Source organism: Nyctereutes procyonoides, unplaced genomic scaffold (genome assembly GCF_905146905.1).
Source record: "Nyctereutes procyonoides isolate TBG_1078 unplaced genomic scaffold, NYPRO_anot_genome, whole genome shotgun sequence".
NCBI classification, from domain to species: Eukaryota; Metazoa; Chordata; class Mammalia; order Carnivora; family Canidae; genus Nyctereutes; species Nyctereutes procyonoides.
Window position 1 is genome coordinate 11,240,218 of NW_026575134.1, and position 27,826 is coordinate 11,268,043.

A 27,826-nucleotide genomic window follows, 5' to 3' on the forward strand; every position below is an offset into this window, starting at 1 on the left:
CTGGGGGTGCACATGGGTGATTTCCTCATTCTCAGGGTCTCTCTAATTTTTTCTGAACTTATCAGTTGTAATAATTCCATTGGGAGAGCTGCCATTCGTAAGCTCTCTGGTAGCCTGAAAAATAGCTTGTATAGAAACGGGCAGGTAAGTGGTTGATTCCTTTATGATTGTGCTATTTCTTTTTTAAAAAAATTATTTATTTATTCATGAGAGCCACAGAGAGAGAGAGAGGCAGAGACACAAGCAGAGGGAGAAGCAGGCTCCATGCAGGGAGCCCGATGTAGGACTCAATCCCGGGACTCCAGGATCACACCCTGGGCTGAAGGCAGCATGAAACCGCTGAGCCACCTGGGCTGCTCTTTTTTTTTTTTTTTTAAATTTTGATTGTGTTATTTCTTTTTTCTGACATTTCTCCACTGAGCCCTGGTACTTGGAGTAGGAAATGGTATTTGATACCATAATATAGATGCTAGGGGTGCTCACTTCTGGATTTATATTGCTTCCCCTTTATTCAGTGGGTATCTACAAAAGGAGTAATATTAAGAGAAATGGATACAAATGATGAATCACAGAACTTTTACTATTCACTAAAAATTGTGTATTTGCAGGCGCTGGGTGACTCAGTCTTTTAAGTGTTTGCCTTTGGCTCGATAGTCCCGGGGTCCTGGGATTAAGTCAACAGTGGGCTGGCTCCCTGCTCAGTGGGGTATGTGTATTGTCTTTCTCTCATGCTCTATCTCTCTCAAATAAAATAAAATCTTTAAAAAATTGTATTTGCATTTTTTCCCTTACACTGACGTTTTGCTGACATTATTAACATGAATTTAAAAATATAAGCACTGTTAGGGATTTACCCCAAAGATTCAGATGCAATGAAACGCCGGGACACCTGCACCCCGATGTTTCTAGCAGCCATGTCCACAATAGCCAAACTGTGGAAGGAGCCTCGGTGTCCATCGAAAGATGAATGGATAAAGAAGATGTGGTTTATGTATACAATGGAATATTACTCAGCCATTAGAAACGACAAATACCCACCATTTGCTTCAACGTGGATGGAACTGGAGGGTATTATGCTGAGTGAAGTAAGTCAATCGGAGAAGGACAAACAGTGTATGTTCTCACTCATTTGGGGAATATGAATAATAGTGAAGGGGAATATAAGGGAAGGGAGAAGAAATGTGTGGGAGATATCAGAAAGGGACACAGAACATAAAGACTTCTAACTCTGGGAAATGAACTAGGGGTGGTGGAAGGGGAGGAGGGCGGGGGGTGGGGGTGAATGGGTGACGGGCACGGAGGGGGACACTTGACGGGATGAGCACTGGGTGTTATTCTGTATGTTGGTAAATTGAACACCAATAAAAATTAATTTATAAAAAAAATAAAAATAAAAAAAATAAATTGGTAAACATCTGGAGGGTATTATGCTGAGTGAAGTAAGTCAATCGGAGAAGGACAAACAGTGTATGTTCTCACTCATTTGGGGAATATGAATAATAGTGAAGGGGAATATAAGGGAAGGGAGAAGAAATGTGTGGGAGATATCAGAAAGGGACACAGAACATAAAGACTTCTAACTCTGGGAAATGAACTAGGGGTGGTGGAAGGGGTTGAGGGCGGGGGGTGGGGGTGAATGGGTGACGGGCACGGAGGGGGACACTTGACGGGATGAGCACTGGGTGTTATTCTGTATGTTGGTAAATTGAACACCAATAAAAATTAATTTATAAAAAAAAATAAAAATAAAAAAATAAATTGGTAAACATAAAAAAATAAAAATAAAAATATAAGTATAAATAAATTATAATTACCAGTAACACTACTGGGCAAAGAGGGTGAAATGTAAGATTTCTCTCCTCTCTCTTTCTCTCTCCTCCCACACCGTCTCTAGTGCACTCTGAGCTCCATAAATAAAGTCTAGCTCAACAGTGCATGCACCTCTCTCAGTGCTATACCAACATTCTGTTGGGAGAGATTTCTCTTGTTATTTGTTTATTTATGAATATTCTTTCCATTCTATTGTGATGGCAATTTATACTTCCTTAACATGAGACCTCTGGCCAAGCAAGGATTTCCTGGGACTCCAAGACAGTAAGGTTGCCTGGGATAGTCTGCTCTCAGAGCTGCTCCTGGGGCAGCCTCCTGTCCCCTGCACATGGGCTCCCTGAGCACAGGACAGTCAGCCAGAGTCCCTGCCCTTCCTCACTTCCAGCTTCTGTGATGACACTTGATATTTCTACTCTTTTTGATCATAGCCATTCTATCTGGTAGGGATTGATAACTTATTGTGGATTTGATTTGCATTTCCCTAAATTTCAGATAAATAACAAATAGTTTTATAGTTTATGCCCAAATATTGCATAGCACTTTGCACTTTTCTTTCCATGAAATCTGGCAACCCTATGTGAGGCTGTCTTGAGTAGCAAAAGACATCATCTAACTATTTTTTTATGAGCACATACACACTCTCATATACATATTTCCAATATCTTTTGAGGAGAACCAAATGTAGACCAACATAACTGATCTGAATTCCTTAAAATAAAGCCAATTTAATGATTATGAGTTTTGTTAAGCTATTTTAAAAAGTCCAATGGAGGAATGTTTAAGTAGCCAGTCATCATCTATTACCGGAGAATACTAATGTGTCTCACAGAATTTTCTTATTTTCAAGGATTCCAAAAACGAAGCTTCTGTTGGAAAAAGGGCCTGGCCCCATCCCTGACATGTGGTGGGTGCTCTGCATGTAGTGACTGAATTTGAAATGCCAGGTCCACTCAATGAGAGGTACACATGGTAGAGAAGAGGGAGTGGGGGTTCTAATCCTACTGCAGCAGCTCATGGTTTCATCTTGAAGTGTCTAAACTTCTGTAATTGTATAGCAAAGTGTGAATGTCCAGGATATTACCTACGACCAGTTTTAAAAATGGGGTTACTAATCTAACAAATGAGAAATATTTTTAAGAAAAAGTGTGTATTCAGTACAAAGTGTTATAAACATATAAATTGAAGATGAAAGAGAGAATCTTTTAACTACAGTCCTCAAATCAAATTATATAAAGGACTCCTGTCTGGATTTTCTGAGCTTGTCTAGTTCACTAAGTGTTGGTATCTCATGTACATCTAATTCATTCCATGTGACTAAGTGAAGAAGTCACATTAGATCTCAGACGCTCCCATGGTCAGAAGGGAGCTGTCCCAGGTCGGGGAGAGCAGGTCAGCCTCTCAGAAATTAAAGGAATAGATCCAAGCTTCATCACCTGGTTCTTTGCACAGGGTCTGCCTGAGTCCACACCTGCTCTGACCCACCTGCCTCTCCCCTGGGGCTGAGGTCTGGGGCCATCAGAGCAGTTGTATTCATGGCAGCAGCAGGATGACCTGGGAGGACAGGAAGTACTGCTCCCTTCACAGCCGCTTGATTTCTCTCTTCCTGAGCACTAATAGGATTTTGCTGAGACCCCTCCAAAAATCACACAAGGCTACTATCCTGTCCCACTGAAAGGCTTTTCATACTAGTTTTTAAAATGTGTGCATGTTTTAACAAATATGATCTTTTAGTGCCAGGTAGGGAAGAGTACGGATGCACCACAGCAGGAAGAAAAGTAGAGGACAGGAAAACAATTGTCACCTGTTGAAATTAATTTCCCAGGCCCAGGATGGACCCTTTATACTCTGAGGTGCCAAGTCAGCAAACTGAAACTTTAGCAACTCTCGTGTCCTTTACCAGAGAGACACAATATATCCCAGCCAACCAGGCCCCAAACACTAAGAATGTGCAATGATTCCCCTGTTCTAAGATTAGATGTGCAACCTTAGCCAATAAACTTAAGCTAAATACTATGTCAATGCACTTTCCTGGCCCGCCCCCTCATCCTGTCTGTTTTTCTCCAGCTACTTCTAAGGCTGTATAAAAATCCCATTTGCCCTGAATCCCTGGGACAGAGTGCTCCACTGCTTGTGAGGTCCTAAACTCCCCAATCCACAGACTGTTCTTATTTGAAAAAAAAGGACATTACAGTCTACAAACTAAATTGTTTTAGTTTTGTCATTTGACATACTCATGAGAGTGTTTGGCTGAAGGTTTGGGAAGGCTTCATTACACACTGGAGAGGGTCATGGCCAATAGGCGTTGAGCTTTGAATTTAAGCAGTGTTGGAAGACAAACGGTAACAGCAACGAGAGAAAAAGAGTTTTGAATACTGAGAATGATTAGTAAGACTTATTTTCATAAAAGAAAAGAAAAGGTGTGGATTCTCTTCCCGATAGCAAGATAATCAATTTGGAGAAAATCTAGAAAAGGGAGAAAGTAGGAAGAATAGAGTTCACCCAATTTCTCACCACCCACATTGCTCACCTTTTATACTGAAACTCTTTCCACATGTCGTTTTGCTGTGCCAAGGTCACCCCCATTTTCACGCTCTTTTCCATTTAACATTTTAGCACAGCTGCCCTAAACACTTGCTGAGATTCCGAATGATGAGCCTGGAATATTTTTTTAGCAGAGTATTCTAGTCATCACCTCACTTGCTCAGCACAACCTCAAAGCCTGCATTTGGGGACACTTGAGACTTGAATCTTGGTTATAGCTCAGCATATCTGCCTTTCAGTTTTTATCAAGAGGAGGAGCTCAGGAACTGGATCTGGTACTGAGCACTGAAGGACCCAAGCCTCTCTGCCCCAGCCAAGTCCCCTTCCTGACCATCCCCACTGCCTTTTCATTCCAGGCTGGTGGCATGCTGAAGGGCTATCATTAGCATACCTAATTACCATAGCCACACCAAGGGGTGGGTTTCTCCTACTTGGAATAAGAAAAAAGCATATTTCTTTTCAGATGGAAGTTGATGCTATCTTCACTTCTCAAAGCTTCATTTCAGATGCATTCCTTAGCTGACCCTTCCTGAAGCCCAGTCTTTACCATTTCTGAGGATCTGACACTGGAACTGCAGCAAGCGGTCCTGCCCCCAGCATGCACTAACCCTGGCTTCATGCAGTCTTCTTCCTTTAGCCACCCCCCCCACACACACACACTCACACTCACACATTCACACACAAACATCCCTGATTTTCCATAATTGTAATATTCCCTATAATGCTACACTATGAGAACCCAAGAAATCATCTACTGCAACCCGTCCAGTTTTAGATTAACCTCAACATTTCTTTAGCATTTTCTATGCAACTGGAAAGGCTACATGCATTGCCTACATTCCCTGTTTACTCTGTATGCAACCTAATGAGGTCCCTTTTGACATATGAGGAAAAGGAGTAGAAACAGCTTGCCCAAGACTACACAGCTATCATGTTATGTTAAGACATTTAAATCATCCATTGAGATCTCTGGGAAAAATTCTCCAATGCTAGCTCAAGGAACCTGCTGCCCTTTCAGCAGAGATTTCTGTGCTTGTCCGTGCCTCCCTAGCAAGCTACACACACAATCCTCTATTAGGAACAAGTGGCCATTTGAGGCTTGAGCTTTGTCTCCAGCCAGACCTGGGAACATCCAGACCCAATACCCAGTAGGCATGCAGTCTTGGATAGGTCACTTAAAATACCAACCTGAATTTCCCCATTTCTAAATTGAGGGAAGTAGCAGTTATCCCACAGGGTGAATTTCAGGATTTGATCAACAATGAACAGATATCAGAAAGGGACACAGAACATAAAGACTTCTAACTCTGGGAAATGAACTAGGGGTGGTGGAAGGGGAGGAGGGCGGGGGGTGGGGGTGAATGGGTGACGGGCACGGAGGGGGACACTTGACGGGATGAGCACTGGGTGTTATTCTGTATGTTGGTAAATTGAACACCAATAAAAATTAATTTATTAAAAAAATATACTATGTAAGGTACCAATAAAAATTAACAAAATTATATGACCTTTATGAAAAAAAAATGAAATTTTTTAAAGACTTTTAAAAGACACACTTAAATATAGGCATCACAATTATAGAGAGTATTTTTTATAGAGAGTATTAATTAATACAGTTAACATATTGGCTATACCCAAAATCATCTTTAATTCTAAAATGATTCCAATAAAAACCCTGACATGGATAAAAAAAAAAAAAACAATGAACAGAAATCATTTAGTGTGGTGCTCAGATGTGTGGATGTCCAATTACAGATTGCTGTTCTCACTGGTGCTGTCATGCACCAATGTTGCTCAGTGTTTCTCAGCACCCTGAGCATTATGTTCCCTCCCCCATTGTGGTCAGATCTGTCCCTGCCCTCTGGCACCTCCTTACATCTTCTCATCATTAGCTGCAGGTGTGTCAAGGAAGCAGAGGCTCAGAACTTAACTGGCCCTCTGTCACCCACCAAGGTAGTCTCCTCCCAACAGGTGCATTCTCGAGGTCCCCCTGGGCTTCTTCCCACCAGGCGGAAAGCTGAACCATGCTGGGTCCCCTTGCTGTCCTGTGTGCCCTCCTGTTTCCCGGTAAGTCCCGACTCCATCCCTTGTGCAGGGTGTGGGGGACAGCCTGAGGTTCCTGGCCATTTCTGTCTCACTGCTGTCCCCCTCTCCCTCTCTCAGGTGGTGGAGCAGGGCTCAACCTGGAGCAGAATCCTGTGGCTGTGGAGCGCTTGGACACTTTGGCCATCCTAAAATGTCAAGTGGATACCTGGGTCTGGTATATCAACTGGTACTTCCATCAGGAGGGTACAGCCCCCAAGTGGCTCCTCTACCTAGACATGTCCACCGGGAAGGTGCAGAGGGATGCATTTGTGAATGCAGACAAAGTCAGTGCCCAAAAGGGCAAGGACAGTTACAGCTGCGCCTTGTTGGTACAGAGGCTGAGGAAGAGCGATGAGGGCGTGTACTACTGTGCTGCCTGGGAACCGCACAGCTACTCCTGCTGCCCTGGTCTCCGTGCAAAAAGGTCTCCGTATCCTAGGGCACTCCACACCTGGCACGTTCCACTGGCTCTAGAACTCTGGGGTTGTCCCGAGGTCAACCCTCAGCTTCTAGGACTCCTGCGAGCGTCACCTCTGTGAGTCCACGGCACAGAACCCTGAAGACTAAGGAGCCCCTGGGGCTCTGGCTGGCTCAGCCCCAGGGAGCTGTTCAGCCTGGAGGGATTTTTCTACAGGTTGTCAGGGGCAGCATTTTTGAAGAATTTGGAGTAGAATGTGTGCTGCTAGCCACATGTGGGTACTGAGCTCTTGAAATGTAGCTAGTCCACTAGTCCAAGCTGAGATGGGCTGCTTGTGTAATATACAAGCCATAGTCTGGTGTCTATAAAAAAGATAAAATATCTTCTTAGTAATTTCTATATAGTCAGATGTTGAAATATTATTTTGGATATCTCACAGTAAATAAAAGTAATGCTAGAATTGTATTTGTTTCTTTAACCTTTTAAATGCAGGAGTCTGAAAATATTTGTGTCTCCAATTGTGATTTGTATTTATTTTCTACTGAACAGAGCTGTGACAGATTGGTGATTGAAGAATCTGACCACGTCTGCGAAGAATGTGGTAATAAAATATGGTGCAAATCATTTCAAGAATAAGGACTCTCTGGAGATTTACCACCAAATAGTTGAAAGCTGAGAGTAGAAATCACCACTTGATTCCACTTTCTATGTTGCTGCCCCACCTCCTGCTAGTTACTTGCAGTGGAGGGTCAGGGAGAAGAAGCTCAGGAAGCTCTCAGTACCCTCGTGCACTGGCATGTCTAGGGCTCAGCTCCTGTGGGGGGACATGATCCTCAGGCAGGTGCATCCATCAGCCCTAAAAGAGACCTGGGGTCCTGCACCTTCTGCTTCTGCTTAAATGCTCCTGTATATGGGATTTGGAGATCAGATTCCCTGCACCTCTGTTCTCTCTTCTGTAAAATGAAGTACTTTAGCTGACACAGAAATGTGACTGATTTCTGTAATAAACCAAAATTGTTTATTTAAATTGTTAGCCAAACTTCTTAAAGTTATGCAACTTATTGAACAAAAAAAAAAAAAAAAAAAAAAAAAAAAAAAAAGAAAAGAAGAGCTATATTACTGCTTCTCCAGCCTCAAAGAAGGAAACCTCTGCCACTGAATGTGGGGAAAAGAAAAAGCTCTCTGAGGAGGTCTAAGCTGAAATAAGTGCATTTTCTATTGAAAATCAAATTTTATGTGAATCGTAATCGCATTGGTGAAAATGATTACTGTAAGGAAAGTCTACATCATCTGAAGTAAATTGTCTTCAGATTCACTAACTCCTCATCTATCTCTTTGAGCTTCTCCTTCTGTGGTGAAAGATTTGTATTTAAGATAGGCATGAAAGAGCCCAACCAACACTTCAACCTTCTACTGAAGGCCTGGGTCAAGGCCAAGATGTCCAGCATGTGTAGGAAGGGATTAAGGGGAGGAGTAGAAATTTACCTTTTATCTATTCTGAAGATGTTCCTTTATTTATCTTCCCCACTGTCCTGATACCACTGAACCCTTTCCTCTCAGTGCCTGACTCCACAGAGCACTGATCTGAGACTTGACTATTACCATTTGGTTAGAGACATATTAGCCAAATATGAAGACACTGTCATGAGAAGTCATGCTAAGTCAATGCAAATCTCAGTTTTTAACATGGTTCCATAGTGCCTTTGAGTTACCTTCTGAGAGGACAGAGGCCTTGTGCATGGAGCAAACAACTCCTATGTGGAAGGAAAAACAAGTCCATATTTGGAGTCAATTCCTTCCCCTGCCTTTCTCCTTGTGGGTAAGGTGAGCTTAACCAAAGACATCAAATGTCATGTCTGTTGCCTCAGAGTCACCTTCTAAAAATCACAAATATTAGAATTTCTTGGAAACCTGGAAATCCATGTTGACTGTTTTGTGTTGGGAACTCCTTATGTTCCACCCAGAATGGGTTCAGGGACACAGTCTCGGGTAAGGAAAGGGCACAACTTGGAGAGGTTTCTTCTAAACACTGGGATCAGGAGACCTTCTACTATGTCACTTTCATACACTTACTTTCTCATAGAAAACCTACATGACTTATGAATTTTATTTTAAAATGTATTTTTAAAAAGAATTCACATGTTACTTAGTATTAAATTTCTTGATTACTAATGATCACTTAGATATAACATGCGAAATCTGATGTTTAGAAATGTGTGTAATAACCTCTCTCTTGACCATTATTTCTCCCCTCTACTCCAACAACCTTAGCTTCATTTACAAAACTAAATCTAGTTTTCTCTGTGGATTTCCAGGGACTCCATTGCCAGTTAGATACAAAGTTCATGCCTGAAGAGCTCAGAGTAACTTTTTGGGCTGTGTATGCCTTTTCCCCTGTGTAGGACAGATACCAGATACTACAAATACTCAGTCCTCTTATTAACATTATACTGTAAGTTCTTTTGTTTCTTCACATCTCTTTTGTCCAGATGCAGAAGAAGGAATGACATCATGTCAAGCAGAATTGCACGCAACTATAATTTTATTCAAAAAAGTTGTTTGTCACTTCTGTTTCCTGAAAACATGATATGCTAACATTCAGGAAGGTTGATAGAATATCAGCCTCAAATATTCATCTGGAGACTGAGAAGAAGATAGACTTTCACATAGGAACCTGTGTGTCCCCTGCTTTGGGGACAGTTTCTCCACCAGGCAAAGAACCAGCTCAGATGCTGAGGGGCACACAGGCTGGATTTGGGGAAATCTTCTGTTTTGTGCTCAGTATTGATGCACCACTTTTCTCCCCATTGCTCTTTGCCCCAGGCACCTAACACCTGTGGATTACAGTAATGGGAATCTCTGCTCTGATTTCCAATGGAAAGTTGGCCAATGGAAATTGAGGTTCAAAGAACAATCACCATGTCACCTACAGAAATATTTCCTCTTGGGCACTAGATTGCCAAGCCTGTGGGTCCAGGGCCCTGGAATAAAGAAACAAATTCCTCCAGTAGGTTGAGTGGTATAAAAAAGAATGTCCTCTCTCACCTGCACCTCTGGGTCCCTAAGCATAAGCCTCTGGGTATGGGGGCAGATGGTACTATAGGTTGGCCCTGGGAGGATGCGGGCCCCCTTTTAGGGAGAGGACCCTAAGCTCATGCTGCTCCTACTTCCCAGTCTCTTGCTGATGTTTCCATTAGTTGCTCCCAAACAGGAACCAGAGAATAAGGAAAACCATCTGTGCACTCCATGAGGGTCTACCTCCTTTTGCCCAGGGGAAGGTAAGAGAGGTAGACTGTCCATGGAGGAGCAAAAGAATGAAATTGGGAAGACAGCCAAATAAATGGGTTGCATTTGCCCCTCCCCCCCAATAAGTAAAGCAATTGAAGAGTTGGGAGATTTTATCTAGTTTCTTTCATTTCACTTTCCACAAAGCCACCAAGGCTTCATCTTGAATGGTATAGGATGTGCCCTATTCTTTCAGTCACAAAACAGGAAACTGGACAAGTGTTGAGGGATTATCATTAACTTCTGTACTTTTCTAGATGATACACTTGGTAGAAAAATCATGTAGATTATTTCTAATTTTTTAATTCTTCAGTTAAATATTGGATTCTGAGGTATTCATCAAATTATTAAGTAAGTCATCATCACCTAAGTAGAAAAAGTAAAGAGATCTCTGTGTAGATAAATGATTATAGTACCAGTATTATGCTGAACCCAATTCTGTGTTCATGATGTTCCATAATACAATAAACAAGGGTACGGTAGTAAAATAATCTTATTAACACTTATTAAAACAAAGAGATGCTTGCCACTTTCATCAGGTCAACCAAAATCCAGCCTTTCATGTTTATTAGAATTTATCTATCTTTTCAGTCCTTCCTTCCTGGAGGCAGTTACTGTTCATGGTGAGCTGATCATGGGGACTTTTATCTTCATCTTTATCTTTTTTCTTTAAGTTTCTTCAAGGAAGACCTTTGTCCACATGTCCTGCTTAGCAGCCCTGTGATATTCCTTGAGTCACATGTCACTTCTCTGTACCGCACTGTCCTGATCTATGAAATGAGAACTGCAAGCTTCCATATCATGTGATTGCTGTGAAGATGGAAAAGTAGAGGAATATTTAGGAAAAAAATGTCTATCAACAAAAAAAAATACTCATTAATATTATCTGATTTTTTGGAGGGGGGAGTGGAGAGGCAGACAGGGAGAGAGAATCTTAAGCAGAATCCAGGCTCTGCACAAGTCCCATGTTAGACTAAATCTCATAAGAGATCATAAACTGAGCAGAAATCAAGAGACAGATGCTTAATCAGACAAGGCATCCCAAATATTTGCTTTCCTGAAAGCTAATGTCTATTGAACATGCAGCATTTTAAAATATTATACTAAGAAAGTATGTTCATAAAACAGTTTCTGACAGAAATAATTCTAATTTCCACAGAAATCAAGACTACACCATTTATTTACTGAAGGACAATACAAGGAACAAGATATTGTCCCCTAAGTGGAGACAGAACAGATGGTGAACATTAACTGACAAATCCTTACAATGTGCTCAAGCACAAGTATAGGATTTCAGAGAATAAGTGAATGTCAATAATTTATTCATTGACTTTTCAACATAAAACAGTGAAAAGTCTATTTCTTACTGTAGAATCTGCAGTGGGCTTCTGTGGGAATACAGATCTTTCCTTGCAACTTTCCTATATGAGCTACTCACCTTAAGGATAAATTCCCCAACAAACATCAACATATTCATTCCCTCTGTCCCCTATTTGAAGGCCCCATGGTCTAGTGTTCAACTTTGAGATCTCCTCAGGGGAAAGAGGGATTTGCAGGCCAGGCACATACAAGAGATGGAATTCCATGGGATCCTTCAGCCCTTCTCCCACCTCAGTTGGGTTCATGTTCTTTGTTGGTTGTTTTAACTCATGCTGTTTATGACCACAACAGTATCTTAATGGGGAGACCATTGCTTTCTTGAGTTTGATCAGAACCTTCCTAGTCCCTTTTATTTTTTTATGGAAGAGAATTGAAAGCCAGAACTGAGTGGAACATGTGAATGGGGAAGACCAACCCTTTCCAAAAGGAATGCATGAGAAGTGTGGAATCTGCTTGCTACATTACTATTTTGCTTCTCAAAATGTCTTTGCTAAATGTATTTTCTCATGTTATGTATAGAACAGCAGTGTACTTCATGCTATAATGTCTTCAGATAACAGCCTTCTGGAGACAAAATTATATCAGAGAGCTCTAGAAAAGTTAAAGAAAAGTTTAATGTTAAAATAATGAAGAAAGGCAAATTATGTTGCATTCAGAAGACGGAATAGTTTAGTCATTAAAATGGCCTTTCAATATTGATTATTAAAAGTGAAAATGTTTACCTCAAAAACAAAAGAACTACATAAATTTCATACTGATAATTACATCTCATATACATAAATGTCTCTCTTGGTGGAAGAAAGAAAATGAAAAGAAATATTTAAGTTTTAAGATACCATTTTGCCTGATAGGATGGTTTTTTCTTCCTTACTCATTTATTGATTTTATACACTTAAATGTAAGAAGGAGAATTTTACAATGAAAATATTATTTCAGAAGATTATTTTTTCTTCTTTTTCAATAATAAATAAGTACACCTTAAAAACATAAGAAGGGACATAATATTGCTATGTACAAAATATAATTTATGTTTATTATCATTTATCAGGTGCATATACTTTAAGTTCATTCTCATTGTTAGAATGATAATGTAGCTTTCTCAGTTTGAGAGATATTTCTTTCAGCAATTATAGATGTAGAAACTGAGACAAAAAGAGATTAAATACCTAGGTCCACATGCAAGGAGGCAAGTAATAAAGGGGGTTGCTTAATTTCATAGGCCATTAATAATGATATTCATGAAAAGTTGGTAAGGCCCTGATAAATTTTCAATATATGAAGTTAGCTAAATGGGTTAAATGGTAGAGGATCCTGTTTAATTATACTTATTATAGTCATGAAAAATACTAGTTTCATAGATTATTTAAAACCTGGAATATTGCTCACAGTAATTATTCAGGAGATTAATCATAACAGCTATCACATGAGACTGCAGACAGGAGTAAATAAAATAGTATAAGAAAGCTTTTAGAACTTTGTCTGAAATATAACAATTCCACATTTCTCATTAGATGTCTAGTAATTGCAAAGCAAATCATTACATAATACACATAACATTGCTTTGAAAATGATTCTGCCTGTGACGTCATGCTCATGAGACAGTTGCAAGACCAGAGTGAATAGAGATTGCTTTGACCCAGGTATCCCCAGCAGTCGTGGTCTAGTCCCTTTTTGGAGGAATCCAAATGATAAATCAAGTTTGCTTTCTCTGAGTCCTAATCTTCCTCGTGACATTTCAATCTACTTTTAAAAAACAGAAAAACTCTCCAGTGCTTGCATACATGCATAATCGATAATACCAATGAGATATTTCAGGGTCTGATTGTTGTTCTGTTGTGCTGTGTGACAGAAGAGTAGGGTAAAGTTTCCCATCTGAGTCCCCAATAACAGCAAATCACAGACAGTTAGACATACAGGATGAATCCAGCAGACCTGTCCTCATGTTACTGAGCAGTGTTTCTGAAGTATGGGATTCCTGTATGTGAATGTGTGAGTAGGTGTAAGAAACATCCTGGCTCACCCCACATAGACACATTCACCAGGAATTTATTTTGAAGTTTGGAACCCTCTTACCTCATCTGCTCAGCACTCATGGGGCACAGAAAGCCCCAGAACTGCTCACATCTGTGACAGATCATGAAGAACCACAGGGAACTATCTAAGCCACCACTTCTGAGAAACAAGAACCAGTCCCGCCCTCCTGTCGCTGCCATGACAAATCCTGTTAACAGGCGCCTCACTTCTTACCTTTTTGCTGGGGAGCCTGCCAGGGCAGTAGGATGCCACTTCTGGAAGCAGTCATCTTCTCAACCCTCTGGGCTTGTGAATTGTCCCTCAGGCACTCCAGTCTACAGAAAATACTCGAGAAATTCTTTCTTGTTGTCCTTTTACATATCATTTGTTCATAGATATTTCTCTTCATTGCTTGCAGTTGGCCTTGGGCAGATAAAGGTGGTGCAACCTGAAATATCATTTTCTAGAACAAGAGATAAGTGTGCCCATGTATCATGCAAGATTTCCCTTAGGACATTAACAAAGGAGTCTTTCACTGGTACTGACAGAAACTTGATCAGGGATAGAATATCTAACATTTGTCTCAACAAAGCTTCCCAATTAAGTGAGGAGAACAACAAGCTTCCACTTCAACCTTGACAATAGATTTCTTAAGGAAACAACATGAGGCTGTGTACTACTGTGGCTGCTGGATTTGTATCCACAGCATTAGAGTTGCCCATAGAAGCTACACAAGAACCATCTTCAGGTCTGGTCCACCCACATTCTACTCAATATGGGCAACCACAGAGGCTGCACAGCTGGGTCCCCACCTGAGCCTCTCCCTCCCTAGCATTTCCTTAGCTTTATAAGGAGACATTATAGATTCTACTTACACAGTGAGCCCCATGAGATATTAGCAATTATGGTCCAAATTAAAGCAGTTTGACCGATTTCCCACTAAATTAGGTTGTCTGGGATCTTTGAAATCACAGAGTGAATGGTTTAAAGGAAAATCCATTTGTCTGTTAATGTACTATATAGAGAGATTTCTAGTATCTGAATGGTTCAAAGTGAAGAGAGTAAAAAAATATGCAGATTACACAAATATTTCTTATTGTTACTCTGCAACTTTATTCATGGGCATTGCAGTTTTTTAGAGGTAAAATGATCTGTCAAATATAAAAAGTCCATGCATTAATTACCATTCTGTGGCCATAATGAAGGAATATACAGATTGTTTTATCCCTATGTAAATGGCAGCTAATGAGATAATGGAGAAACCAAGGTAGAAATCCTGTATCTTAGAGGTCAAAGCAGTACCTCACTCCACATTCAGGGTCAACACTAGCACAAAAGGAACACTACTGCATTGGAACAAGACCCTGAGCATATCAGGCTGAAAAATGGTGGATATCTTCTAAGACCATGTCTTCCAGGGCTCCCCAAAGAAGACTGCAAAAAACCTGAATAAGTTTCAGTTGGTTAAAAGAAGGGTAATATATGCTTATCCATAAGAAAAAGATGGCAAAGTTCTTTCACAAAGAACTAAAATTAAAAATCGTGATTGAGAATAAAATTCTGTAATTAGTACCTGGGTAGTCACTCGTTTTCAACAAATAGTGAGACACACAAGTAATGTGTGAAATTACATAATCATCATGCCTACAGTTTCACTCTGGTTCCTGAGATCATGACAATAACCTTCATTCTGTTTCTCATTCCAAGAATCAGGTGGAGCTGTCAAGTGCAGAGATGCTATGAAAACAGAATGAATTCCTGCCACAGCAGTGTCAGAACCTTCCCAGGGGCAAACGCAGGTTCTTGTGTCCCACACCCTAACCATCATGATTCCTAATTGGGATGGTTCCTAGCATGAGGAACCTGAGGACCTGAGTTTCAACAGGGCCTCACCTGTCCCCCAATATGTGTACAGAAACAAAGTTAAGTAGATCCCTGAATGAACTATTGGGATCAGAGAACAATGAACCCTCTCTAAAAAGATGTGAGTGGAAAGAGGAATAAAGTTTCTCACAGTATCTGTGCTAAATATTTTACACAGATTATTTTATTTAATCCTCAAAGAGCAATGCAGAATGGGATAGATTGGCCACATAGGGAGATGGAGCCACTCTGACTTTTCAACATGCAATAGTCATGAAACAATACAGTAGTGGGTAGTATGGAAAGAGGTACATTATCTACAATATCAAAAAACCAATAGAATACTTAGTGAAAAATTAATTCAATATTATGAAGGATTTGTATGCTGGAAACAATACGACTTTAAAGACGGAAGCTGAAGAACTACATAAGTGTAGAGTTATACCATGCTCATAGATTGGAAGACTCAATATATTTAAGACATCAAAAATTCCCCCAAAGAAAAGCATATTAACAGAGTTCAGCCTGTCTGATCAGGACAGTAAAGTATTGGTGAATTCATGGATGTAGGGATAAGAGGAAAAATTCGGAAATAGGAAAACACATAAATGGGTAACTAATTTCTAACATTGTTAATGAAGAGTGGACTTTTCAACAAATGTTATTGGAACAATTGTTTCTCTATGCGAAAAACAAAACAAGAACAACACAATAATACAAAGCACTATATACACCACCTCATTAAAAATGTTTTCTAGGTTATGTGTATAACCTAGAAAATAAAAATCCAGATGAAAATACAAAAGATTAGGTTAGGCAAAGATTGCTCACATAGGACACGGAAAAGCAAGATCATTAAAAAATATTTGATAGACCGCACTTCCTCAAAATTAGCATTTCTGCTCTTGCAAGACTAAAAAAGAGAAAACTGGAAAATTTCAGGAAAATGGAAGGAAAAGCCAGAGGTTAGAAGAAAATATTTGTAAAAGCCAAAGTAGAGAAAAGGCTGGTGTTCAGAGTATTGAGAGAAACATTATAACTCAATAATAAGAAAAGAAACCTAGTTAAAAAATGGGAAAGGCAGATAGTAGAATTTAGGCAGAAGTCACCTGAAATTTACTTCTCTTTTGTTTTTTGTAGGATTTTAATGTAAGGAAAAAAAAACAAAAACAAAACAAAACAAAAGGCAGAGGACCTGAATGTGCTCAGAGATGGACAGAACTAGAAATGGCACTGTTGTCATTTTACAATAATATCCCAAACAGCAGGAATGAAATGTAATACTTTGAGTCCATCAGACAACAAGTTGCCGGGTATGTGATTATACACAAAAACTGGAGACAAACAAGCATTTGTAGGGAGAAACAGGAGGTGAGCATTTGCTCACCTTGCACGTATATTGTCAAACACACCTGGTCACAGATGAAAGTTGAATTTGTTAATTAAATAATAAGAACTCGGTTGACTAGTAGTAGAGTGAGAACCCTTGGGTCCATATCAATCACATTTCCTAGGGCCTTTTAAGCATCTTCTCCATGAGCCCCACAAAATTCTTGCGGTTAAGATAAGGAACAATCGAGAGGGAGCTTCCCCTTTGGTACTGCAGAAGAACAACATCTACTGCTAAAACCCACCCAGACCTCATCTACCCCATCGCTACTGTAGGAAAAAAGTGACTTCATTGCAGGGAAAGGTGCTGGTGAAATATCACTGCAGCTGAGGGAAGGCAAAGGTGGGGACCACCGAGACTTTGCAAGGAACATCTCCCCTATGTCCAAAAGTAACAAAGTTTCCCTCTGCAGAAGGATGGGGATGAAAACCATGGCCTGGAGTAGGTGGGAGAGGGAGACAAGTATTGAACATATTCCACCTCTGGAAAAGAGGAGGGAATACCTTTGAAGGCCATATGTTGAAGACCTGTTTCACTGTATCTGATAAAATAGAGCCTTAATAAATATATCAGAGAATGTCTCCTTTCCTGGCCTTTTACCACCCCGCTAGCAAAACTAGAATAAAAGTAGAATAAATCTAGGAGAGCTTCAAGAGGCAGACTTCCTCTGGGGAGCAAAACGAAAGGACTCAAAGACAACTAAAGAGACAAAGACAAAGTAGAACTAGAGATTTTTTAAGTGTCTGAAGTTTGATACAACAAATTTCAACTCTGATCACATTGCAACAACAAACTTGAAATCCAAGGTAACTCCTGACTCCTTAATCCAAGTCCAAGTGACCCAAGGTAACTTTATCTTCTATCTTTACCACTCTGAGGACTAGCCTGGCTTGGAGATGTGACTTTTCTATGCCTCTCCACCAAAAAAGCTTCCTGGGAAGGAAGCGATATCAGTGTGAGCAATGAGGTGCTGACTTTCAGCGAATGAATGAATGATGGAAACTACAAGGCCTTCGGAGTGATATAAACCTAGGTTTAAATATCTGCTCAGCCACTTAACTGGCACCACGATCCAGGAAAGTCACTAAATCTTTCTCATAAGGTTGCTGGGGACTGAAGGAGGTTCCATACAGGACAGTTCTAGCACTGGGTCAATACATCACACTGTCCTTTCCCATTACAAGTAAACTGCCTTCCTTGACTGGATGAGCACTGGGTGATATGATATATGTTGGCAAATTGAAATCCAATTTAAAAAAAAATGCCTTCCTGAGCCATCTCAGCTAACTCAGGGACTCTTCATAAGTCAGATCTTACATTTTCCTCCAAATAACGGTAGGATTTGCTGTATTTTGCAAACCTAAGAATAGTGAGTAGGAAAAGAGTCCAGGGTAATAAAACAAAGGATTGTTTTTCTCCAAGTGTTTTCTTCATTCACAGCAAAGTATCATAAAATCACAGCATCTAAACTACAGTATTGCTAACAACCCCCCAAATTTGTGAACTTTCTTCAAACTACTGATCTATAAAATGTATATATTTCTGCATAAAGTTGTAGGATTATTATCTCGTTATTATATACTGTAATAAGTCTTTTCTTCCAATTTTCATGATAGCCTTATAGCTCACTACACTCTTGCCAAATATGGTGAAAAACCTGTATCTCAGAGAGAAAAAGAGTTTAAAAATAGGTGTGTTTGAAAGAAAACATAAATGAAAACTGTGAAGGTGTTGTCCCCCAAAGAAGATAACACTAAGTTATTATAATATAGGTGGTTGGTGAGATCTTCTAGGATCTGATAGTTCTTTATAGCAGGAACATAATAAAAATAACATGGAACGTTCTTTCCTTAGTTCTATCGCAAAACTTCCTCTCTTGTCTTTGCCTGTGAGGAACAAGGACCACCATTGCCTCTCCAGTCTTTTTTTTCTTTTTTAAAAGATTTTATTTATTTATTCATGAGAGTCATAGAGAGAGAGGCAGAGACATAGGTAGAGGGAGAAGCAGATTTCCTGTGGGGAGCCCAATGCGGGACTCCATCCAAGGACTGTCTTTACATTTCCAAAGCTCACAGAATAGCTTCCAAGAGCCTTCTTCTTTCAACAAATCAGAGAACTGGGTTTTTTTTTCTAATTTTAATTTTAATAACAAATCTATTTTTTCTATGAGAGTTAGACTTCTACAAATTTCTTTTCATTCCAGGAAAATATTTTTATCAAGGAATCATTTTCTCAGTTTTGCTTTGCCTTGTATAGATTAGGGTATCCAAATGGTAAAGGTGGCATACTGAAAAATGGAGATAGAGGCCACTATTCTCATTTCTCAAGTATATTTCTGTTGGCATGGTCACTTTTTCAGTTACGAAGCATATCCTCTTTCAGAAATGTAATCCCACATTGCTGACATAGCAGGCCTGGTGTTTGTGAGAACAGAAGGGCTTTTCCTTTGATGCATTTCTGAGCAGTTTCACACTCTTGAACACCTGGAAATCAAAATATCTTAATTCTCTGAACACCTTTCCTGGTAATTTAGAAAAGTCATTTGTTGACCACTTAGTCCTTGTCCCTTCTTTTTCTTTCTTTTCTTCCTTTTCTTTCTTTGCTTCTCTTTCCTTTCCTTTCTCCTCTTTCTTTTTTCTTTCTCTCTATCTCTCTTTCTCTCTTTATTTCTTTTTTTTTAAAGATTTTAATTATTTATAAAATAGATACACAGACACACAGGCAGAGGGAGAAGCAGGCTCCATGTGGGGAGTCTCATGTGGGACTCGATCCCAGACCTCCCGGATCACACCCTGGGTTGAAGGTGGCGCTAAACTGCTGAGCCACCAGGGCTGCCCTCCTTTTCTCTTTCTTTCTTTTTATTTGCTCCCTTTGTCTCCATTTTCTATCAACATTTTTCTATGTTTATTGTCTCCATCAAAACAGACATTTGGGTCAATTAATCTGAAGAAAACTTAGAAAATATCCAATGACATTAAGCCTATATTGAAGGACTTTTAATGAACTCAGATCAAATTTGCCAATACAAGGTTTCTCCCTACTGGCCATGCCATGAAGATCAGGAGAAGGCTGACATTTTTGTAGAAGCTCTAACCAGTGTGATAACCTCTAACCAGGCTGGGTCAAGATATTTGCAGAAGGTACTAGGCTTATAGTAACTCCTCCTGGTAAGTAACTTTGTTCTTTTTTGATCCTGTGAATGAAAAACTGAGAGATGCTTTTTAGAAAAAACAATGTAAGATCACCTCAGGCATATGGACAACAATTATGCAGGAACTGGTCTCTGTATAAGGGTACAAAACTACTTCATAAACCAGTTTTTTACTTCCCTGCTTGCAAGCAGATTGAAATTCTACTTTTAGAAAATATACACACAAAAGGGTAAACGGAGTCTTGAAATTAAAATCTTTCTAGGACTGTGTCTGTGAACTATTTGTGTAAGTTCTCGGTTCAGGTTGGTTATCTTGTAGATGGTCTTTTAAGTGAGAAACACTTTGATGAACTAGCTCTAGTATTAATAGTACTCCTTTTTTGGCAGATAGTGCTCCTTTCTCTAATAGCCTGTAAAACAGGTATGATTGCTTTTGATCTTACCTTTACGGGCAGTGAAAAAAATTAACTCTTACAGTGGATGACTATAGAACATCAAGAAATGAACACATTCTTATGACTCTAGCTTCTTAGTAGGTTGGCTGAGATTAGTCAAAATTTGTGCTATTGTGAGTCTTGTGCTATTGCCTAGAGAGGGTCCAGTTTAATGGAATTTGTGAGCTCAATAAACCATTTCAGCTCTAGAATCCATGAAAAGAGTCTGTCTGCATTTTACATCCTCATTTGTTCATTTATTGTCTCAACAGTCATTGAAGACAGTTTCTTTGCTAGACACTAGAGATACCTAAGTGGAGGCATAAGACACAGTCCCAACACTCATAAGCTTGTAGCCTCCTGGGTAAATATTCTAGATTGTGGCTTGATTGAGCCCCGTGTGTTTTGGCCTGTGACTGCCAGAGACACAGAATGTGGGATTCATGAGCTCTTTTGCTTTCTTAATTTATATAATAAATAATTATTGCTTATAGCATCTATATATTGGTTTCGTGGAAAATTTGATAAAGGGGCCTCACACCATCCTATTAAAGACAATAATACTATAGCTAATGTTTACTGAGAGTCAGATACCTGTTTCTGTGCCAATTCTCAATCCTTAAGAGTGCTGTACAGGAAATTTTCTTATTCCAATTTTACTGATGGAGAAATTGAGGCTTAAAGAGTTCAGTGATTTTCCTAAATTTACATGGCTAGTTACTATGGCAAAGATTGGGACCCAATAGATACTGGTTTGTTCCAAAGGGTACAGTGTATACCATTATATGCTTTTGGAAACATTCAGCCATCTTTTTATTCAGAACATATACTTTTTTGTAGTCTGACCTTTTAAATAGCCTATGTAGCTGAATGTTTAACTAGTTATAGCCCATAATTGTTATTACTCTTCATGCAGAAAACAATGCTTCTGCTTTTAATCATGGCACTAAAATTCCCTCTTTCGCCTCAAGATATCATTTAAGTCATGTTGAATTGTGTTTGCTAAATTCTCATAATTTAGGGCATTTCTGTTAAAGGTCCAGTCCTTTTGATACCATTTCATTCAATCTTTCAGTATCAGCATCAAAATGCTGGAAATACCAAAGCTCGCAGAGAATGGGAGCGGTTGTACTACATGCAGGACTCAACTGCATAACTCAGAGCAGCCTTCCCACTCATGCTGGGCAGCTGCAGAAAGGCCAAAACAAATAGGGTCCTCTGATGAGCAGCACAGGATTTTAAATCAATGCCCTGGAACTTGTTAGGGTAATTTCAAGTTCAAAGGAACAGTCTTTCAAGAATAAATATGTTAAGGATTTTCATTAATATTTCACATACTCTAAAACTCATCTGGCATAGAAGTAGTAAGTGTAAATTACACTCTAGGAAAAGAACTGATATGATACATGAAAACCTTTTAAGAAAAAAGATTTAGAAGTTTCAGGAAAATGGCAAAAAAAGGTAAAATCAGACTGTCAGTTGCTTGTGAATGTGATGAGAAAGACAGACCCAAACTGCCCAAGCAGGGAGAGGTCAGTTCATCCAGTCTTGACTACATTCATATCTAATGTGATTTTGCTTGAGATTCATTTTTCTTTAATTCTAGCAGGGCCTGTTTATATATATTCATATAAATATTGAAAATATGGGCAAATTGTAAAAGAGGTACAAAGGGAGATTTTTGTAAAAGCTTTTCAGACAGTGTTCCTGGAATAGTTGGAGAAACAAAGTGTTTGGTCCCGGCACAACGCTCAGGGTTACAGGTAAAATTTTTAGAAATCCTTCAGTATGAGGTAGGGAGGGGAGGGATACTAGGTGCTGGTGCTGGCTCTGAATTCTAGGATTTGGTCCCAGTTTGGTCATCAGTAGCAGCGAGATGCTTGGTCGACTCTGCCTTAGTCCTAGGGGTAGTTGCTGACTGAGCTAGCTTGGAGGGTATTAACAGGGAGCTAAGTAGCTAGAGCAAGGGGGGTTCCACTAAGAGGTGGAAATTTTAGGTCCGTTAGCAATGTCTGCCTTGAAAGATTTGTATGAAAATTTGTGTGTCTTATTTATTTGATTCCAAAAATAACTAATGAAAAAAATAAGCCAAAAAATGATAAACTTGCCATTTTGTCTATAGCAGATTCGTATAAGGCATCGACATATTTAACTGCACAAACATCTCCAAGAGTGTCATAAGCTGGGTTTGTTTTTTCCAAATTCAGTCCAGTAAATTTGTTCATCCTCATTAGCCTTAGGGATGAAATTTTGCCAGGATGAGGGATAATATTTCACTGGGCTCTTTCTACCTGATAGGATCTATTCAAATAAATCTTTTCAAAGAATTTTCACAAGGCTGGTGAAATATTATGTGGTGTGTTCTGGTGAGAGATGAAATATTGGACTCAGAGTCCAATATTTTGGAACAAAGAGAGGCCCGAAGGGTTACACAGGCAGCCACTGCCAAGAAGTGAAGGAAGGTACTGAGAGGAAGTCCCCAGTCCCAATTGGCTATTGATTTTATTACCATAGATTTTAAGTATGTGGAAACAAGGAAGGAAAAACAACTCAAGAAACCAATCATGGGAAGGACAGCAGAGAACTGTGGACATGACTATCCGGACAGGTCTCTGAGGAGCATTAACTAGAGAGCAGTGGGGGATGAGAGAACTGACCCCAGCAGGCCTGGCTATCTATCCACCATCATTGCTGTTCAGTACTGACCAATGGCAGGAATAATTGGCTTTTCCCACACACATAATGCTGTTCCCATGTATGCGCGTCCCTGTTCTTATTGTTTCTTTTACCAGCTGAGGTCCTGCTCTTCCACAGTGAAACAATAGAAAAGTGAAAGAAATTATTTATTTTGATGATTTTAGTGGTTATGATCATAGGCACACATGAATTCATAAGTTGAAAAGCATCTTTCTAATCCTCTTTTTTCCAACTGACTGCAATATAAATTCTAACGGTCTGGGATACCTGGGTGGCTCAGCGGCTAAGCACCTGCCTTTGACGCAGGGTGTGATCCTGGAGTCCCAGGATCGAGTCCCACGTCGGGCTCCCTGCATGGAGCCTGCTTCTCCCTCTGCCTCTGTCTCTGCCTCTTTCTCTCTGTGTCTGTCATGAATAAATAAATAAAATATTTAAAAGGAATTCTAACAATCTAATTAAATAATGGTGACACAGATAAACTTCAAAAGGTTGAAAAAAATTTTAGGTGTGGTGCAGAGAGAAATGCAGACTGTGATTTTGGATCTATCTCTTTCTGTATAATCATCATTCAGCAAATAAATTTTGATTATACTGATTATTGCTTTCCTAAAGGTATAAAAATAATAATGCCTGTTAGAGGATAATTTGAAAAAAGAAAAAATAAAGTATTAAAAATTTATACTGACACTTATTCTGTTAACATTTGTTATATTTCCATCCATTCATTCTGTCAGTGTAACAACCATTTCCAGTGAATGTTGTGGAGATAAATGAAATTAAATATGGAAATAGCTACTGCATAGGTTGGTACATGGTCTTTCAGTAAAGAAGTCAGTTCTACAAATTCCAATTATCACACAATGGAGTTGTTTTTCAATCAAGAATACAGGAAAATATATTAATTATGATCTCATCTACAGATCACTTTAGAACAATTGGTCAGTATTTGCAGAATAATTTCTATTTCTATGACTCATTGTTGCATGTTTCTAAAAATGAGAGATGTTGTATTACCTTATATATTTTTAGCCTCAACTTAAGTTGATCTCTCACTTTTCAGTGGATATGTCTGAATGTAAATAGGGAGAAGTTTTATAGTTGAATATATACAATTACATATATATATATATATATATATATATATATATATAAAGTCAAACATTCATGTTTTTTTAAAAAGTTTTAATTTGTATTTATTTGAGAAAGAGAGAGAGAGAGTCTATGCATAAGCTGGGGGGAGGAGCAGAGGGAGAAGCAGAGTCCCTGCTGAGCAGGGATCCCAATGCACTGGGCACCATCCCTGGACTCTGGGATCATGACATGAGCCACACAGGTGCCCCTCAAATACTCACTTTTAATATTTTACACCTACAAAACCAAAATTATACTACTACAAATATCACTTGAGAAATACTGCTTTTTTTGCCCTCATATTTCATTAAAAATTTTATTCACACTCTTCATAGGCATCTAGAATATACATTTTATTTTATTTTTAAGATTTTATTTATTCATGAGACACACACACAGAGAGAGAGGGGGGGGGGAGAAAGAGAGGCAGAGACACAGGCAGAGGGAGAAGCAGGCTCCATGCAGGGAGCCCGACTTGGAACTCGATCCCGGGTCTCCAGGATCACGCCCCGGGCCGAAGGCAGGCACTAAACTGCTGAGCCATGCAGGGATCCCCTAAAATGTATACCAATCCATGTTAAACTTCTTTGTTGTTTTTTACCAGCACTATGTCTAAACTAGCTTTAATGGACTGTATTTCAGGTTGATATATTGTCTAAGTCTATTGCTTGTCTAAGTAGAGTATTAGAAAAGCCTCTTTTAAAATGAGAATTTGTTCAAAATGAAATATAAGGTAACCTCTGTTTTATGACACATAATTTTGACAATGAAAGCTTTACCTTATGGTCCGGCATTTCAGCATATTTGATTCTGAATGTTTTGTGTCTATATAGCAGAGTGGGATTTGCAAATATTTTCTGCCATTTTCCATGTCACCTTCAAGGCAGACCTATTAAGATCAGGGGCAGGAAAAGAAACAAGTTCTAATGGACAACATATTTCTCATCCACTTATACTGCCTATTTCCAAAATCTATTTAAGAAGACCTAAAATAAAATGTGCAAGAACAGATAGGTCAGGAAATATAAATAAGTAGAAGACCAATAAATCACTAAGGAAAGTGGAAGAAAAAAGGCCTGTGATTGTCCAGCAAGAAACATAGGGTAAAATTCTATGTTCAGAGGAAAAATGTAGTGGAATACATACCTTTTATTAACTTATTTAGTGACACACATCAAATTTCAAATATGTTACATTTTTCTCATCATAAAATGAGAAAAAGACTTCAATGCATGAGTCCTTTAAGAGGAACATGATTGAAACAGTGGGCATTGCCTTCCAAATCCAATTTGTAAAGTGGATGAAAAGGTCTTTAAACAAATGCATTTCACGCTGCCACTGCATCATTATCATAGACACCAGGACATATAATGTCATTCATAGATAGTGACCTTCAACCAATCTTGTCAGGCAGGTGGCAATCTAGTGATCTAACATGACAATAGGAGGCCTAGAAGACCAGGCAACGAGACATTGATCTTTTCATTCCACCACGAAGGACCACTGTAGGAGTTTGAAGCCAAACTATGGACATGAGCTAGAAGGAATACAGTTTGAGGTAGAAATTTCTTTTTCTTTATATAAATTAATTTTTATTGGTGTTCAATTTACCAACATACAGAATAACACCCAGTGCTCATTCCGTCAAGTGCCTCCCTCAGTGCCCGTCACCCATTCACCCGCACCCCCCACCCTCCTCCCCCTCCACCACCCCTAGTTCATTTCCCAGAGTTAGGAGTCTTTATGTTCTGTCTCCCTTTCTGATAGTTCCCACACATTTCTTCTCCCTTCCCTTATATTGCCTTTCACTATTATTCATATTCCCCAAATGAATGAGAACATACACTGTTTGTCCTTCTCCGATTGACTTACTTCACTCAGCATAATACCCTCCAGTTCCATCCACGTTGACGCAAATGGTGGGTATTTGTCGTTTCTAATGGCTGAGTAATATTCCATTGTAGACATAAACCACATCTTTATCCATTCACCTTTTGATGGGCACCGAGGCTCCTTCCACAGTTTGGCTATTGTGGACATTGCTGCTAGAAACATCGGGGTGCAGGTGTCCCGGTGTTTCATTGCATCTGTATCTTTGGGGTAAATCCCCAACAGTGCAATTGCTGGGTCATAGGGCAGGTCTATTTTTAACTCTTTGAGGAAACTCCACACAGTTTTCCAGAGTGGCTGCACCAGTTCACATTCCCACCAACAGTGAAAGAGGGTTCCCCTTTCCCCACATCCTCTCCAACATTTGTTGTTTCCTGCCTTGTTAATTTTCCCCATTCTCACTGGTGTGAGGTGGTATCTCATTGTGGTTTTGATTTGTATTTCCCTGATGGCAAGTGATGCGGAGCATTTTCTCATGTGCGTGTTGGCCATGTCTATGTCTTCCTCTGTGAGATTTCTCTTTATGTCTTTTGCCCATTTCATGATTGGATTGTTTGTTTCTTTGGTGTTGAGTTTAAGAAGTTCTTTATAGATTTTGGAAACTAGCCCTTTATCTGATATGTTATTTGCAAATATCTTCTCCCATTCTGTAGGTTGTCTTTGAGTTTTGTGGACTGTATCCTTTGCTGTGCAAAAGCTTCTTATCTTGATGAAGTCCCAATAGTTCATTTTTGCTTTTGTTTCTTTTGCTTTCGTGGATGTATCTTGCAAGAAGTTACTGTGGCCAAGTTCAAAAAGGGTGTTGCCTGTGTTCTCCTCTAGGATTTTGATGGAATCTTGTCTCACATTTAGATCTTTCATCCATTTTGAGTTTATCTTTGTGTATGGTGCAAGAGAGTGGTCTAGTTTCATTCTTCTGCATGTGGATGTCCAATTTTCCCAGCACCATTTATTGAAGAGACTGTTGTTCTTCCAGTGGATAGTCTTTCCTCCTTTATCGAATATTAGTTGACCATAAAGTTCAGGGTCCACTTCTGGGTTCTCTATTCTGTTCCATTGATCTATGTGTCTGTTTTTGTGCCAGTACCACACTGTCTTGATGAGCACAGCTTTGTAGTACAACCTGAAATCTGGCATTGTGATGCCCCCGGCTATGGTTTTCTTTTTTAAAATTCCCCTGGCTATTCGGGGTCTTTTCTGATTCCACACAAATCTTCAAATAATTTGTTCTAAGTCTCTGAAGAAAGTCCATGGTATTTTGATAGGGATTGCATTAAATGTGTAAATTGCCCTGGGTAACATTGACATTTTCACAATATTAATTATGCCAATCCATGAGCATGGAATATTTTTCCATCCCTTTGTGTCTTCCTCAATTTCTTTCAGAAGTGTTCTATAGTTTTTAGGGTATAGATCCTTTACCTCTTTGGTTAGGTTTATTCCTAGGTATCTTATGCTTTTGGGTGCAATTGTAAATGGGATTGACTCCTTAATTTCTCTTTCTTCAGTCTCATTGTTAGTGTATAGGAATGCCATTGATTTCTGGGCATTGATTTTGTATCCTGCCATGCTACCAAATTGCTGTATGAGTTCTAGCAATCTTGGGGTGGAGGCTTTTGGGTTTTCTATGTAGAGTATCATGTCATCCAGGAAATTAAGGGAGAATTAAAAAGATTCATGGAAACTAGTGAGAATGAAGATACAACCGTTCAAAATCT

General features: G+C 39.4%; 1 gene segment (V, D, J or C); it reads left to right on the forward strand.

Moving 5' to 3' along the window:
• The first annotated feature begins 6,395 nt into the window (after positions 1–6,395).
• LOC129494342 (T cell receptor gamma constant 2-like) overlaps positions 6,396–27,826 on the forward strand; it is a 43,070-nt gene continuing 21,639 nt past the window's right edge. Inside the window, 3 exon segments of the C gene segment in view lie at positions 6,396–6,438; positions 6,535–6,880; positions 22,107–22,153. Of these exon segments, the coding sequence occupies positions 6,396–6,438; positions 6,535–6,880; positions 22,107–22,153 (436 nt within the window).